General features: G+C 38.2%; 1 protein-coding gene across 1 annotated transcript; it reads right to left on the reverse strand.

The window, feature by feature from the left end:
- Positions 1 to 226: 226 nt before the first annotated feature.
- On the reverse strand, positions 227 to 7,423 carry LOC132065254 (phosphoglucomutase, cytoplasmic). Its single transcript, XM_059458550.1, has 16 exons — positions 7,290 to 7,423; positions 6,952 to 7,065; positions 6,776 to 6,838; positions 5,794 to 5,913; positions 5,596 to 5,696; positions 5,159 to 5,218; positions 4,962 to 5,061; positions 4,698 to 4,855; positions 4,507 to 4,602; positions 4,320 to 4,383; positions 4,131 to 4,212; positions 3,850 to 4,025; positions 3,679 to 3,755; positions 1,140 to 1,272; positions 780 to 896; positions 227 to 700 (listed from the first exon to the last, which is right to left on the reverse strand). Exons 2-16 carry the CDS (start codon positions 7,051 to 7,053, stop codon positions 629 to 631), a joined length of 1,521 nt encoding a protein of 506 aa, XP_059314533.1. The 5' UTR covers positions 7,054 to 7,065; positions 7,290 to 7,423; the 3' UTR covers positions 227 to 628.
- Between the last annotated feature and the right edge of the window lie 6,207 nt (positions 7,424 to 13,630).

Consider the following 13,630-nt stretch of genomic DNA (forward strand, 5'->3'; position numbering starts at 1 on the left):
TTCTAGGTTGCGTCCCAAGTTAGTTCATTCATTTATTTATCTTAGAAGCTCTATAGATAGTTGTCATATTGTGATTAGTTGTTGTTGAAGTCTCGTTCAACTTATGGAGGCGGTTGCCACATTTCATAATTGATTATTCATATTAGACTTTCTCTGATTTTTATAAGTATGAGTATGCTTTCAGTTAGCCGTAAATGATTGTTTTAAATAAATATTAAAAGACTACTGAAAGAAAATAGATGTTGACTAATTTTATAATGTGCTTCCAGTGTTATTCATAGCATCGGATGCCTGTTGCGCCTAGGGTGGGTTTTGAGTCGTGACAACCCATTTCTATCATTTCGGATCGAGGTACTCAGTTTACATCTCATTTCTGGCGGTCTATGCAGAAGGAGTTGGCACTAGAGTGGAGCTTAGTACAACTTTTCACCCTCAGACTGATTGACTTTGGTGGAGTTTGCTTAACACAATAGTTACCATCCTAGTACTGAGATGAGGTTTGGGAAGAAAGAGAAGTTGTCCTTGCTGGTGTTTATCCAGTAAGGCCAGTATGATTATTCAATTATTTAGTTCTTAAGGTACAAAAGCAAGTAACCATACACAAAAAGTTTAACCATACACAAAAAGTCTATGTAATAACGGTTGGGGCAGAACGGCCAGTGTATTCCTGCATTTTCGATAGCTTAAGAGCAACCTCCACCTGTAACAAGATAAATCTCGTTTAGCAGAAACAGAGAAAAATAAGAGGCGTGGACAAAAAACACTCCAACGTTACTTACCAGGGGAGCAAGTGCTTTCTGAGAATCTCTTCCAATCTTGGATGAATCCTTCTCGTACTGCTCAATATAGAGACGGATGGTAGCACCCTCCGAGCCAGTTCCAGAGAGACGGAACACCTAGCACAGTACCAAAAGTTACACTCAAAAAGTCATTATCATATGCACCCAACAACAGTTGCCATAAAAGCTTTTCCTTCACCCCACTTTATATGCCAGTTAGTTCTTTATATGGTAGTTAATTCTTTTAATAAAAAGGAAATCAGCTCAGAACATAATTTGAATCCCCAATTAACTCTATATTTTTCATTCCTATGCAAAATTCCCATATTTTGAGTAATGCTAGAGCAGGATCTTCCTTACCAATCGTGATCCATCTTGAAATAGATATCTTATACCCTGATGCTTTGAGACCGAACCATCAACTGGGTCCTTGTACTCAAATTCATCAGCATGCACGACATTCGAAACATCTGACCGGATTCCCTTTAGAATCCTGTATAGGAATTTATCTCAAGGTCAAGTATTACACATTGAAAAGACACATCAATGGCATTGAATTTTTATGTTCTATAATAAGTACCTACATGACAACAGGACATCTTATAATAACTGTTGCCACCTTTAACATTCGCCATAAAGGTCCAAGAGAGAAAATCCAAGGAAAAAGAATTCTACTGACATTGGAAAGTAATCTTACTTTTAATATGGTAGACATTTTATAAAAAAAAAAAAAAAAAGCATGCCAATGTTTTCAACTTCAAAAAGTTTGGTCTCTAATGAGGAAAATCTAACAAATAAAAGTTGGGCTCTCACATTCTTCTAATTATAAAAGGAGGTATATTTTTTTAGTGTCACATTTCTTGTTCTTCGGTAACGCTTGAAACTATCACAATCTTGAATTAGAATATATGCTCTCTAGATTTGGGTTTCAGATTACAAAAGATTAAGCTTCCAACTAAAAGAACATCTATCGCAGTAACATCATTTTCTCCTTTTGATAAGTAGCATAAGAGTAAGGTGATAATGCTGTATGAGTTGGAAATTAGAACTTTGCATGTATCTAGCATGAAGATCTGGCATAAATTTGTGAACTCGGCAAAATAGAAATGATCAAGCAACTATCATTTAAGATATTAAATATGGAGAACGCCTAGCTCTTACATACCAGGCTACCAGCAATGGGGCTATATAGATGAAAATGGAAAACTACCAAAAGCGTGCCAAGCTGCCGATATCTAAAAAGGATCCCAATAAAGCAAGCAAAGAAACCAGACACGCTAAGGCACCATTAAGCAGAGACCACTATAGTGGAAGAACAACCATAGCAAAACTTAATAGACATGGAAACTCAATTAGAGATTAAACCATTCCCGGTCCATTGGTGCAGCTAAATTTGAATAGGGTGAATCTACCACAGAGGAAAAGATGGCCCCTTGGCTGGTCGAATTTGGTTTGGCAGCACCCAAAATCAATCGAAAGCTTATCGATTTGACTCATCACATTTCATTTATTTGGCGCAGGAGATTGTGAGTCATCTGGACAAAGGTTTCCATTGGTTTATTCGCAAAATCACCCCTTAGAAAAAAAACCAAGATCTAAACGATTCTTCATTATAGGGGAGAAGGGAGGTGCGGGGCTTAAATGAAAGACCAAACAATGCAACCGGTGCCCACATGTAATAGATTTCTCATTTCTCCTTTTCATGGTATGTATATCATGGATTAAAAACAACCCCTTTTCATGAAATCCCATTATTTGACATGAGTAGAAGATTATGTTTATGATGACAAAACTATAATACAAATGTACTAAAGACGGTCAAAGATTTGACTCGATGGCCACAACCATGAACCAAGTTTTCAAAAGTAAAAGGTGCTGCAGTTGTCAAACTAATCTATAAAAGGCCTAGGCTCTAAAGTCATCCTGTCAGTTAGAACACTTGATGAAATTAGGGAAGGCATGCAGAAGATTATGATTTGGTATAAAGGGTAGAGGGGCAAGCCAATTATCCACCGAGTTTTGAACTATGCGCCACTGGCCCTCTGGCATTTCTTGGTTATAAAAAATCACTATTTGGTATAGGAAATTCTCCTTTATTTCCTACTACAGAAGGACTTCAGTTTGTAGGAAGGAGTCATAGATCGATGGGGTTATGGGGCAAAACCTCGTCTCCCAAATGACACAGTAGTTCTCAAGTAAATAATAGCACTAGATTTATTTTTTTTAAATGGAAAAAAAATACACAAATTTGTTACTGGTCGTTTTGCTATATTCTACCACCTTCGGGTTAAAAGTGCTACAACTGTCAAACTAAGCTAGAAATAGAAGGCTGTGGCTCTAAGATCATCCTGACAGTTAGAACACTTGATGAAAAGTGGAAGACACGCAGAATATTACAATTTGGTATAGAAAATTCTCCTGAAACTCCTACTAAGAACGGCTTTCAGTTTGAGGGAAGGAGTCATAGATAGATATATGCTGGTAAGGGGCGAAAAATCGTCTCCCAAATGACACATCAAGGTCTCTATTAAATAAAGGAGAAGCACTAGATGAATCAACAAAAAGATTTTTTTTTTTTTAAAAAAAAAAAAAAACAACACCCACAAATACATTGTGGTACAGGTACAGCTCTTAGATGATGCTACCTATAACCGCTCCAAGTGTCATTGGGTGCACAGGATCAGTCTAAAATCTCATTGTGTTATATTAACAGTTTAAGGAAAGACCTACTACCCCCTGTTTAAGCTAGTTTCTTCTGGAATTTCCCATAAGAAGGATGGACATCATCAAAATGTAAAGATAAAGAAGAGAAATATATAATGAGAGAAAAATTGCCTAAGTCATGCTTTAGAAAAACTGGGTATTCCAGAGGGAAACTTGAAACTAAAGGATAGCTTACTTGTTAACTTCTTCGATGGAAGATTGCAGCTTCACCAAATGAGCCATAAGCTCCTTAGCACCACCAGCATCAACGTTCTGGAAGAAACAAATGAAATTGATTGGCATGATTTAAGTTAAGCCAACACAGAAAAGCTCATTTTACATTAAATAGGAACTGTCGAGCAAAAACCTCGTAGTCATATCGAGTGTAATAGTGGCGTCCATAGGTTGCCCAGTGTTGGCGAACAATATCTTCAACAGACACAAGGTTACCTCCCCCGAGGTTGTGCTTATTCTTATAGGCAAGGATAGATAACCAAGCCAAAACAGCCCATATTCCATCTTTCTCTCGAATATGGTCTGAGCCTGTGAAGACATAATTAACAAGATTTAACGCATTCATGTGTCCAATTACATTGGCCAACCTACTTGTATCAAATTAGAAACAAGAATTAAGTCCAGAAAGCCAACCAGTTCCAAAACTTTCTTCTCCACAAATTGAACACATTCCAGCATCCATCAAGTTGCCAAAAAATTTCCAACCAGTGGGTACCTTAACAAAGGCAGATATGGAAAACTTAAAATCCAGCACGCCATCAACCCTCCACCAACAAAAGATGAAATAAATAACATATAGAAGTCAATGGAATAATATAGTACCTCAAAAAATTTCAAGTTCAGATGTTGAGCAACTATATCAAGAGCAGCAGATGTGGGCATACTCCTGTAGAAAGGTCAGCATTGCATCACATTAAACTCACAGAGTTCATCACAAGATAAATAGCTCTTGAACAGAAATATTAACAGCATAACAATCATGTACAGCTAAGCTCAAAGCTATACAGACCTGGCAACACCTTTCAAACCTCCAGAAAAATAAGGAATAGCTTGTACAGCGTTGGCAGCAATAATAGCGACAGAATCAGAAGGAGTCACAAAGAATCTAACAAAAGAAAAAACAGAAAAAACAAAATTCAAGATGCAATTTCAGGCAAGTGACAAGTTGTAGTTCAAAAAAGAACATCAACAAGATGTTACCTTTTCCCTAGGACCATGTTACGGTCCCCATCTCCATCAGCAGCTGCCCCAAATTCTGGTGGATTGGGTTCAGAATGCGTTTTAGACAATCCCATACGTGCAACTAACTCCTTTGCATATGTCAGATTGGGATCGGGATGCCCTCCACCAAAGTCCTCCTATTAAATTACTTATACATGTCATAGAAAGAAAAAAGGAGTCCTAAAATATAGATTTGAAAGAACAGAAAGTTGATCGGTTTAATGCAAAGGAAAACGAGAAGACCTTAGGAACACAATTTACTAGAAAGCTTTCATTTGCACCAAGCTCCTCCACAAATATACGCTTTGCATGTACACCAGCAACACCGTGAAGTGCATCATAGCTACAGGGGGAAAAGATGTGAGTACATAGCTGATACTCCTAGCAGGAAAATGAATTGACTGAGGAATGTACATCAAAAAGGTCTCCAACGTGCATACCAGAAACTAAATTTTGGAGAGGAAAGCAACTTCTGGATAGATGGGAAGTCAAATATTGACCTGGAAACAGATATGCAATGTCAAATTTCGAAAAGAATAACCAAATTAAAGTAACAATCAAAAAGATAGAATAACAATATGAAAGTTAATAAAGATGAAAATTAGCTGTAGAACAAGGTCCAAAGACAAATGCACGAAGCAATATCCCTTATAAGTGTTCAGTCAAAAACAAGCCCTAGACTCATCACAGATCCCTTACAAATTGGAAGGGAATGATACTCAAAGTTCAGCAATAGCTGAATAGTGCCTTTGCAACAAATTGTTGATTGACCTTTCCATATCGAAGGACATATTTACATGTATAAGCATTACTTGACATATATAACCAACTAAAGAAGAAAGACATTTATTTTTCCACATAAGAGAAACATTCATACTTCATCAATTTCAGATAATCACTAGTTGAATCAAAAACGTCTACGTCAAATTTCCCCTTTGGACCATCAAAGCTCGAGACACCTGTTGTAGATATGTCCACCTACGTTCAAGTTGGGAGATATCAAAAAGTTACTTCATCAATCAAATTAAGAACTTCAGGAAAATCAAAAATGTACTAGGGAAGCAGTACATCTTACATCAGGCAGGCCCTCGGCAATCAAGTACTCCTTTATTGTCGTGGTGTTCTCATAGATCTTGTTTGTTATACCTTCTGGAGCAGGTCCACCATTTTCCATGTTGTACTTAATTCCAAAATCCTACAGGTGAATACATATGAGAAACTGTACACTTCAGGAAGAGCTGACAAAATTTATCACCTAGGTATTCTAAAAACTCTAACAGGTATTCCGAACAAGGTAGTCTAAACACTAATAAGAATTCTGAAAAATCTGATGGAATATTACCCATTTTCCCACCGCATGCGTTGTCCTCCAAATAAAGCACCTTTCGAGGCTAATAGTTAATTCAAAGGCATTCCAAACTCTCTAATAGGTATTCTATATAATCTAAAAGGAGACCTACAATCATTTCATCAACAATATAGTATTCTCCCACCGTAACTTTTGTCCTCCAAATAATAAAACACGTTTAAAGGGCATGTACATAGATGTGTGTATATACTTATAGGTTCTTAATCAGCCGCAACAAAGGAATATTTCATCATCTGTCCTCCCCACCTCACAAAAAATTTAAAAAATAAACGCTAACTCCCTAGAGAATACAAAACAGAAAGTGTAAGTTTTGTTTTTCATCTTTAAAATGCAGATATATATTTAGTCCAAACAAGCAATAAACAAAACCAGTTCTTTATCAAAAAAATAGAAGCATACTAATTTTACGAACCTAAAAGCTAAAGGAATGGCTCTGAGCATGTAGCATGATTTTCAGGTCTCTCAAGAGTACAATTTAGAAAGGCACAAGCCGTAAATTGAAAAGAAAATCCTACTTTTTAACTGTGAATGAAATAAGAGCTCATAAAAGGACCATAACATCAATTAAACCTAGAATAGAAATTTAAAACCTTACAATTCAACAATTGGTTATCACATAATGTTGGAGAGATACAGCAAGAAAGCATCAAAAGTAAGAAACTGATTAAGAAAATATTGCCGGTAATACCTCATGCGGGCCACCTGGGTTGTGACTTGCTGTCAATATAAATGCCCCGGTAGCTTTGGAACCCTGTATCGAGTATAACGTATTATGTTAACAGATACTTGAATCAAGAAAAACAATAACATCGAAAAGGAAAGGGAAAAAGAAATTTGATGTAGCTCTAGAGCCAAAGTACTTACATCAGCCCCAACTCTCTCACGCACAACAGCTGATACAGCAGGAGTGGACAAAAGTCCATTTTGACCAATCCAAACACGTCTTACTCTGTTTGCTGCTGCCATTTTTGCAATGATCTGCAATGAAAAAAAAAAAGCGGTTATATTCTTAATTATACCCTTCAATTAAGACATAACCATTAAGCAAGTTAAGTATCGGCCTTCATAAAAACATGAAAAAGAAACTGTTTTGTTTCAGAATGTCCCTTACGCATTAGGGAATTTTTATATTATTGACTGAGTTAAAGCAAACAAACAATCCAAAATAAAGAATTGCATAGGAAAAACTTGATTAATAGTACTTGGATGGCATCCTTCGAATAGTATCGGCCATCACCAGAAACCACAAGCGTAGCACCTGCACAACAAAAGTGCGATTAGAAGAAGGGACAAGACAACAAAATCAACAACTGACCCCCCCCCCCCCCCCAAAAAAGGGATATATCTATCAGCTCTTCCATTCAGAGGCGGATCTATGTAGAATGATGTGGGTTCCATGCCACCGGACGCATCGGTTGAAACTGTGTACATATGTATAAGAAATATAATAAATACTAATCATGCCACCCGGAGTAATAGTTGTAAATATGGTGCCAGTGATGAAGGGTCAAATTTCGCTGTCAAGGGACGCGATTTTGGATCCCATCTTGTGCACTTTTTCATAAGCTTTTTGTAAAACTTTTAACTTGATCTTTGTTGACCTTTTTTCTATTCTTAATTTTTGCTGACTTTATTTTTCTTCCTTTTTTATTTTAATTATAAGATATAAGTAGTTTCCTTCTTCCAAGTTGTACGTTCTGCGTTAAGTTGTCAAAAATATTTTTTTTTTTTTTTAAATTGTAACTGTATCTATATTCCATAATGAGCAAAACAGCATATAGGCTGTACTGAAACCATATTTACAGGAGTACTCCAAAACTCTACTGTCATGTTATATATTGAATCTAAAACATCAATGATAGAGACAGTGTCATTTGAGTATATCTGATTGCACCAAAAACGTAGGATCAACAAACAATTCAATTTGACCTTCTGCATACTATTCTCCACATTCTCAAAACATCTAGAATTCCTCTCTTTCCAAAGTGTCCACCAGATGCAAGCAGGGACAATCCTCCATCTACCTCTGTTCTTAGCCAGCAAACCTGCTTCCTCCCAACTCTGAAGTACTTCTGTAATCTTTCCAGGCATAGTCCATGATATGCCTTTAAGATTTAAGAATAATCTCCAAAGTTGTCCTGTAACTTTGCAGTGTAGGAATAGATGGTTAACTGTCTATGCTTTTTCACCACAAAAGAAACATCTGGAACATAGAGGTATCCCTCTCCTCATCAAATTGTCTTGTGTCAGGACTGCTTCCTTAGCCAGAAGCCACACAAAACATGCAACTTTGTGTGGGATTTTGGTTTTCCAAATGTTTTTCCAAGGCCAGTTATTTAGTTGTTGATTGGGGTGGTTCATCCTGCTGTAAGCTAAATTCACATTGAAAGAGCCCTTATTATTATCCTGCCACCATAAAACATCTTGCACTGTCTCTAGTCCACTGAACTGCTCAATTGTGCCGAAAAAATCAGCCACTCTTTGGATTTCCCAATCATTAAGTTGCCTTCTGAAAGTAAAGCTCCAACCTTGAGGTGTCCACAATTCTGCTACAGTCCTTTGTTGATGTAAGACTAGACTGTGTATGTCTGGAAAAAGCAATTCCAGTTTGCCTGCCTCATGCCAATCATCCTTCCAAAAGTCAGTCTTTTCCCCATTAACCACTTTGATCCTGGTATGTTGCTTGAATTCATCCCACAGGACTCTGATGGATCTCCATAAGCTAACTCCATAAGGTGTAGTAACCTCCTTGGTCATCCAATTATCTTCCTCCTCATATTTAGCTCTTATGACCTTTCCCCACAAAGGTTGATTTTCATTAGTATACCTCCACAACCATTTCATTCTGAGTGCCTTGCTCTGTATATTCAGATTCTTGATACCCAATCCCCCATATCTCTTTCCTGTCAATAGAGATTTCCACTTGACCAAGTGGTATCCTTTCCTTTCTTTGTTTCCTTTCCACAAAAAGTTCCTCCTGATGCTATCCAACCTCTTGATAATCCCTGCTGGTATAGGAAACAGGGACATCATATATGTTGGAAGAGCATCAAGAACTGAGTTAATAAGAGTCAATCTATCACCCAGAGACAAATACTGAGTCTTCCATCTTGCTAATTTCTTTTCACACTTCTCAATCACATTATTCCATATTTCTGTGGATTTAGATTTAGCTCCTAGAGGCATTCCAAGGTATATGGTTGGTAAGGTACCAACTTCACCGCCTAAGATTGCATTTAGAAGCTCCAGATTTGGTACATCATTGATGGGATACAGAAAACTTTTCCTCCAATTGATGTGTAAGCCAGATATCCCTTCAAACAGGACCAAGATCAGTCTAAGATATTTCAGTTGCTCTTCCTCAGCATCACAAAAAATAAGGGTATCATCTGCATACTGAAGATGAGTTACTTCCAAATTATCTCTGCCAGCTCTAGCAACATCAAACCCTTTTAGCCAACCATTCACATTGTTGTTTTTACCATATTGTTTAGGCCCTCCATTGCTAATAAAAACAAAAAAGGTGACAAAGGGTCTCCTTGTCTAAGGCCCCTTTGTGCACTGAAAAATCCTGCTAGAGAACCATTTATAAGAACTGAGAAACTCACTGTTGAGATGCAATATTTGATCCAATGGATCCATTTCTGTCCAAAACCCATCCTCTCTAGTAAATTCAGGAGATATCCCCAGTTAACATGGTCATATGCTTTTTCAATGTCAAGCTTGCACAAAATTCCTGGTTTCTTCTGCTTCAATCTGGAATCTACTGCTTCATTGGCTACTAAAACAGCATCCATAATTTGCCTTCCTTTAATGAATGCCATTTGTTGAGAGTCTACAAGTTTAGCCATCACACCTTTTAACCTTTCTGTTAACACTTTTGAAAATATCTTGTAAATGCTGCCTATCAAACTAATAGGCCTGAAGTCCCTCAGTTCTTTAGCACCTTTTTTCTTTGGTATAAGAGCTATGAATGTGGCATTGAGGCTTCTTTCAAATATTTCTTGATCATAGAAGTTCTGGAAAGCACTCATGATATCCTGCTTCAACACCTCCCAACACTTGATGAAAAAACCCATAGTGAAACCATCTGGACCAGGTGCTTTGTCAACTGCACACAACTTTAGACTCCTCAGCACTTCATTTTCCTCAAAGTTTCCCTGTAAGAACTCCTTCTCCTCCTCTGTTAACACTGGACAGTTTATGAAATTGAAATCAGGTCTCCATTGAACTGTTTCTATATATAGCTTCTGATAGTAGTCAACTATTTCACCTTCAATCCTGATTGGATCCTGAGTTAATTCCCCCTGAATAAGCAACTGATCTATGTTGTTGTATCTTTTGTTTGCATTTGCCATTTTGTGAAAGAACTTAGTGTTTCTGTCACCCTCTTTTAACCACAAGGATCTTGATCTCTGCCTCCATGATATTTCTTCATTTTTGATCAATTCCTCATATTCCATAAAAATTGTTGCCTTCCTTACTGTCTCCTCTTCTGTCAGCCTTCTATCTTCAAGGACTGCATCCAATTCTGCCATTTTTCCTAACAGGTTCTTCCTCTGAGAGCCCAAGTTGCCTTGCTCACTTCTACTCCATTCCTTCAGTTTAACTTTTAGAGCCTTTAGTTTGCAATCCAATATGAAATCAGGTCTTCCAGTGAAGTTGAAAGAATTCCACCATTCCTTAACTCTCTCAGTAAAGCCTACAGTTCCAAGCCACCAATTTTCAAATTTGAAATAGTTCTTGCTCCTATTCCAGGAACCACCTTGTAAAGCTAGTGGGATGTGATATGAGGTTAGCCTCTGAAGAGGGATTTGTTTCAAATTACTAAAACTATCATCCCACTCTTCAGAGATCAAAATCCTATCAATTCTGGAGGCTATATCATGATTGTCCCCTTTAAACCAAGTAAAATTTGCATCCTCTAATTGCAAGTCAATTAGTTTCATATCTTCAATAAAATCAGAGAATTCCCTCATTCCTCTTGTTCTCCTAATGCAATTTCTTTTTTCTGAAATGAATCTAGTGACATTAAAATCCCCACACACTGCCCAGGGCCCTCCCATTAATCCCCTGACAGAGCCAATTTCCTCCCAGACTAGCCTTCTTTCAATATATTTGTTAGGCGCATACACCCCTGTAATATGGCAAGAAAAATTCTGAAGTTGTGCCTCAAATTTGCAGGTCAGGGTATAGGCACCTACTTCCAAAATCTCTCCTTTCCAGCTCCTACTATCCCACATCATCATTATCCCCCCTCTTGTTCCACTGGCCTCCAAGCAAGCAAATCTCACCCATCTGCCTCCCCATATCTGCATCACCAACTCTCTTATATCCCCCTCCAACTTGGTTTCCTGGAAGCAAATAATGTCTGCATTCCAGTCCATCACCAAACTTTTAACCAATCTTCTTTTGTCTATGTCGTTCAGTCCCCTTACATTCCATGATACAAGTTTGAATTGCATCAAGAAGTAGATAAGATGTTCCTCCCCTTGCTTCTATTCCCACTGCACTTGAATTTGACATCAAAGGCCACAAGACTTTTTAATTCTTGTACACCTTTAAATCTTATCTTCTTACAAACAGCTTCAGGTTCCATTCTTCTTGCTTGTCTGCAACTATCAACTTGTAGTAATAATTCCAAACCCTCCTCTTCATGACCTTTAAAATCTGCCCCCAACAATTTTCCCATTTTAATCATATTTTGCTGAACCCAAATTGATGCCCTCCTCTGTTTATCAAGAATCGATTGTTGTTGTTGAATAAGCAGAGGTTCTGCTTCCTCTATCTCCCAATCTTCAATTGTCATAATTGCATGATGATCAGCAGTTTTACTTGGACCTTCTTCACCTCTGTTTCTATCATCAACCCTTAATTTTCCCTGACCTTCTGCCTCGTTTATCTGCTGCACTTCTCCTGCCAAATCCCTATTTATATTCGCCACTTCCATCTCGTTCAGATTTGGTTGTTCTATGGCTTGCAAGGTCTTCTGCGTTGTGTTCTGGAGAAGACTAGAGGACTTTCTGTCTCCCGTGTCATAATTGTTCAGCAGCACCTTCTTCACCTCTGTTTCTGTCATCAACCCTTAATTTTCCCTGACCTATTTACTTCTCCTGCCACATCCCCATTTATATTCGCCACTTCCATCTCGTTCAGATTTGGTTGTTCTATGGCTTGCAAGGTCTTCTGCGTTGTGTTCTGGAGAAGACGTTGCTCGAGATCTTCGACTACACATTCTCTGAATTGCGTTATTGGGTTGTTGCAAGTTAAGTCATTAAAAATGACTTGGGCTGCATAATCAGGCCCACCTTTCCTTATAACTGAAGTCCCATTCTTGGGCTCCTTAATTCGGCCCAAAACAGATAATAATTCATTTAAGTCACGCATGTGCAAGTCACATGTGACTTCTGATTCCTTCTCAACAGCTGTTAAAATCCCACCCACGTGATCTCTCAAATTCAAATCCCTAATTTGATGGGATTGTCGTACTGTTCTGCAGAGACCACTCTTCATTACCCGCTGGACAAAAGGAAGATCTGGGTTTTCCTCTATCCCTTCTTCTCCGGCATCATCCCTCTCAGATTCCGGCGTAGATTCAAATCTGACTTTGCTCTCCGCCCATATAGGGAAATAATAAGTGATACCATCCCGAGAAACTACTTCTCTTGGCAAACTTCTCCCATCATTCGAAACCAAGATTCTGGCCCACTTCATATGATTTTTAAGCTCTGTCTCCTCTTCAGTGGCCACCCATCCTCCACATAGTTGACCAATTTCTTGGAAAACTTTGTTCGACCACAAGTGCAGAGGGATTCCAACTGCTTTGATCCAAGTTTCCTTGACATCAATGGAATTTGAAACACATCCCACCATTGGGTTCCACCACTCAAGGCTGAATCAGTATTTCTTCCACTTCCATTGTCCTTGGAGGATTTGTTCGGCCATATATCTGTTGGGAAATTCAAAAAGGAACAAGTCTCCATACATCTCATATATGTTTACCCCAATAGCTTTCTTCCAGATCGTTGTCGACCATCTCCTTATCTCGGACAAGGTAGGTTTTTCCTTGACTTCCACTTCCAAATTCCCAACGAGACATCTTTTCAGTAGCCCGTCCTCTTGAGTGCCAGATTGTGTTGTGACTTCAATGTTGCCTTTCTTGCTTTTCACCTCTGCTTTTCGAACATTCTTTGATTGCCATTTACTATCTCGTACAGCCTTTGCATATGGGTAGTTAGCTTCAGTTGCTCTTGGAGGACTTGCCAGTTCTAGCTTTTTGGGACATTTAATGAAATTCTCTATCTTAAATGCAATGTCGCACCAACCAGCATTTAAGACTGGTTCTGGAATGATGAGTACTGATCTCCCCCCGTTATTTAAGGATAGAATGCTCATATATCTCCCATGTTCATTATGTTTCCTGGTACAGAAATGCTCCGCATCACTTTCTGTGGTTTTCCATCTCCTTATCACCTTTTTTTGGTCTCTTGAGGCTTCTTTCAGCGTAAAACATATCCACTCCATGATCTTGTTGCTCATGGAT

This window comes from Lycium ferocissimum, chromosome 7, assembly GCF_029784015.1.
Source record: "Lycium ferocissimum isolate CSIRO_LF1 chromosome 7, AGI_CSIRO_Lferr_CH_V1, whole genome shotgun sequence".
NCBI classification, from domain to species: Eukaryota; Viridiplantae; Streptophyta; class Magnoliopsida; order Solanales; family Solanaceae; genus Lycium; species Lycium ferocissimum.

Excerpts from the sequence above, each read along its gene's own strand:
- LOC132065254 (XM_059458550.1), bottom strand. The coding sequence starts at position 7,053 with ATGGCAGCAGCAAACAGAGTAAGACGTGTTTGGATTGGTCAAAATGGA. Across the intron at positions 5,219-5,595 it reads GATTATCTGAAATTGATGAA|GTCAATATTTGACTTCCCAT; the intron begins GTATGAATGTTT and ends ATCTGTTTCCAG. Across the intron at positions 1,273-3,678 it reads TCCATCGAAGAAGTTAACAA|GATTCTAAAGGGAATCCGGT; the intron begins GTAAGCTATCCT and ends ATTCCTATACAG.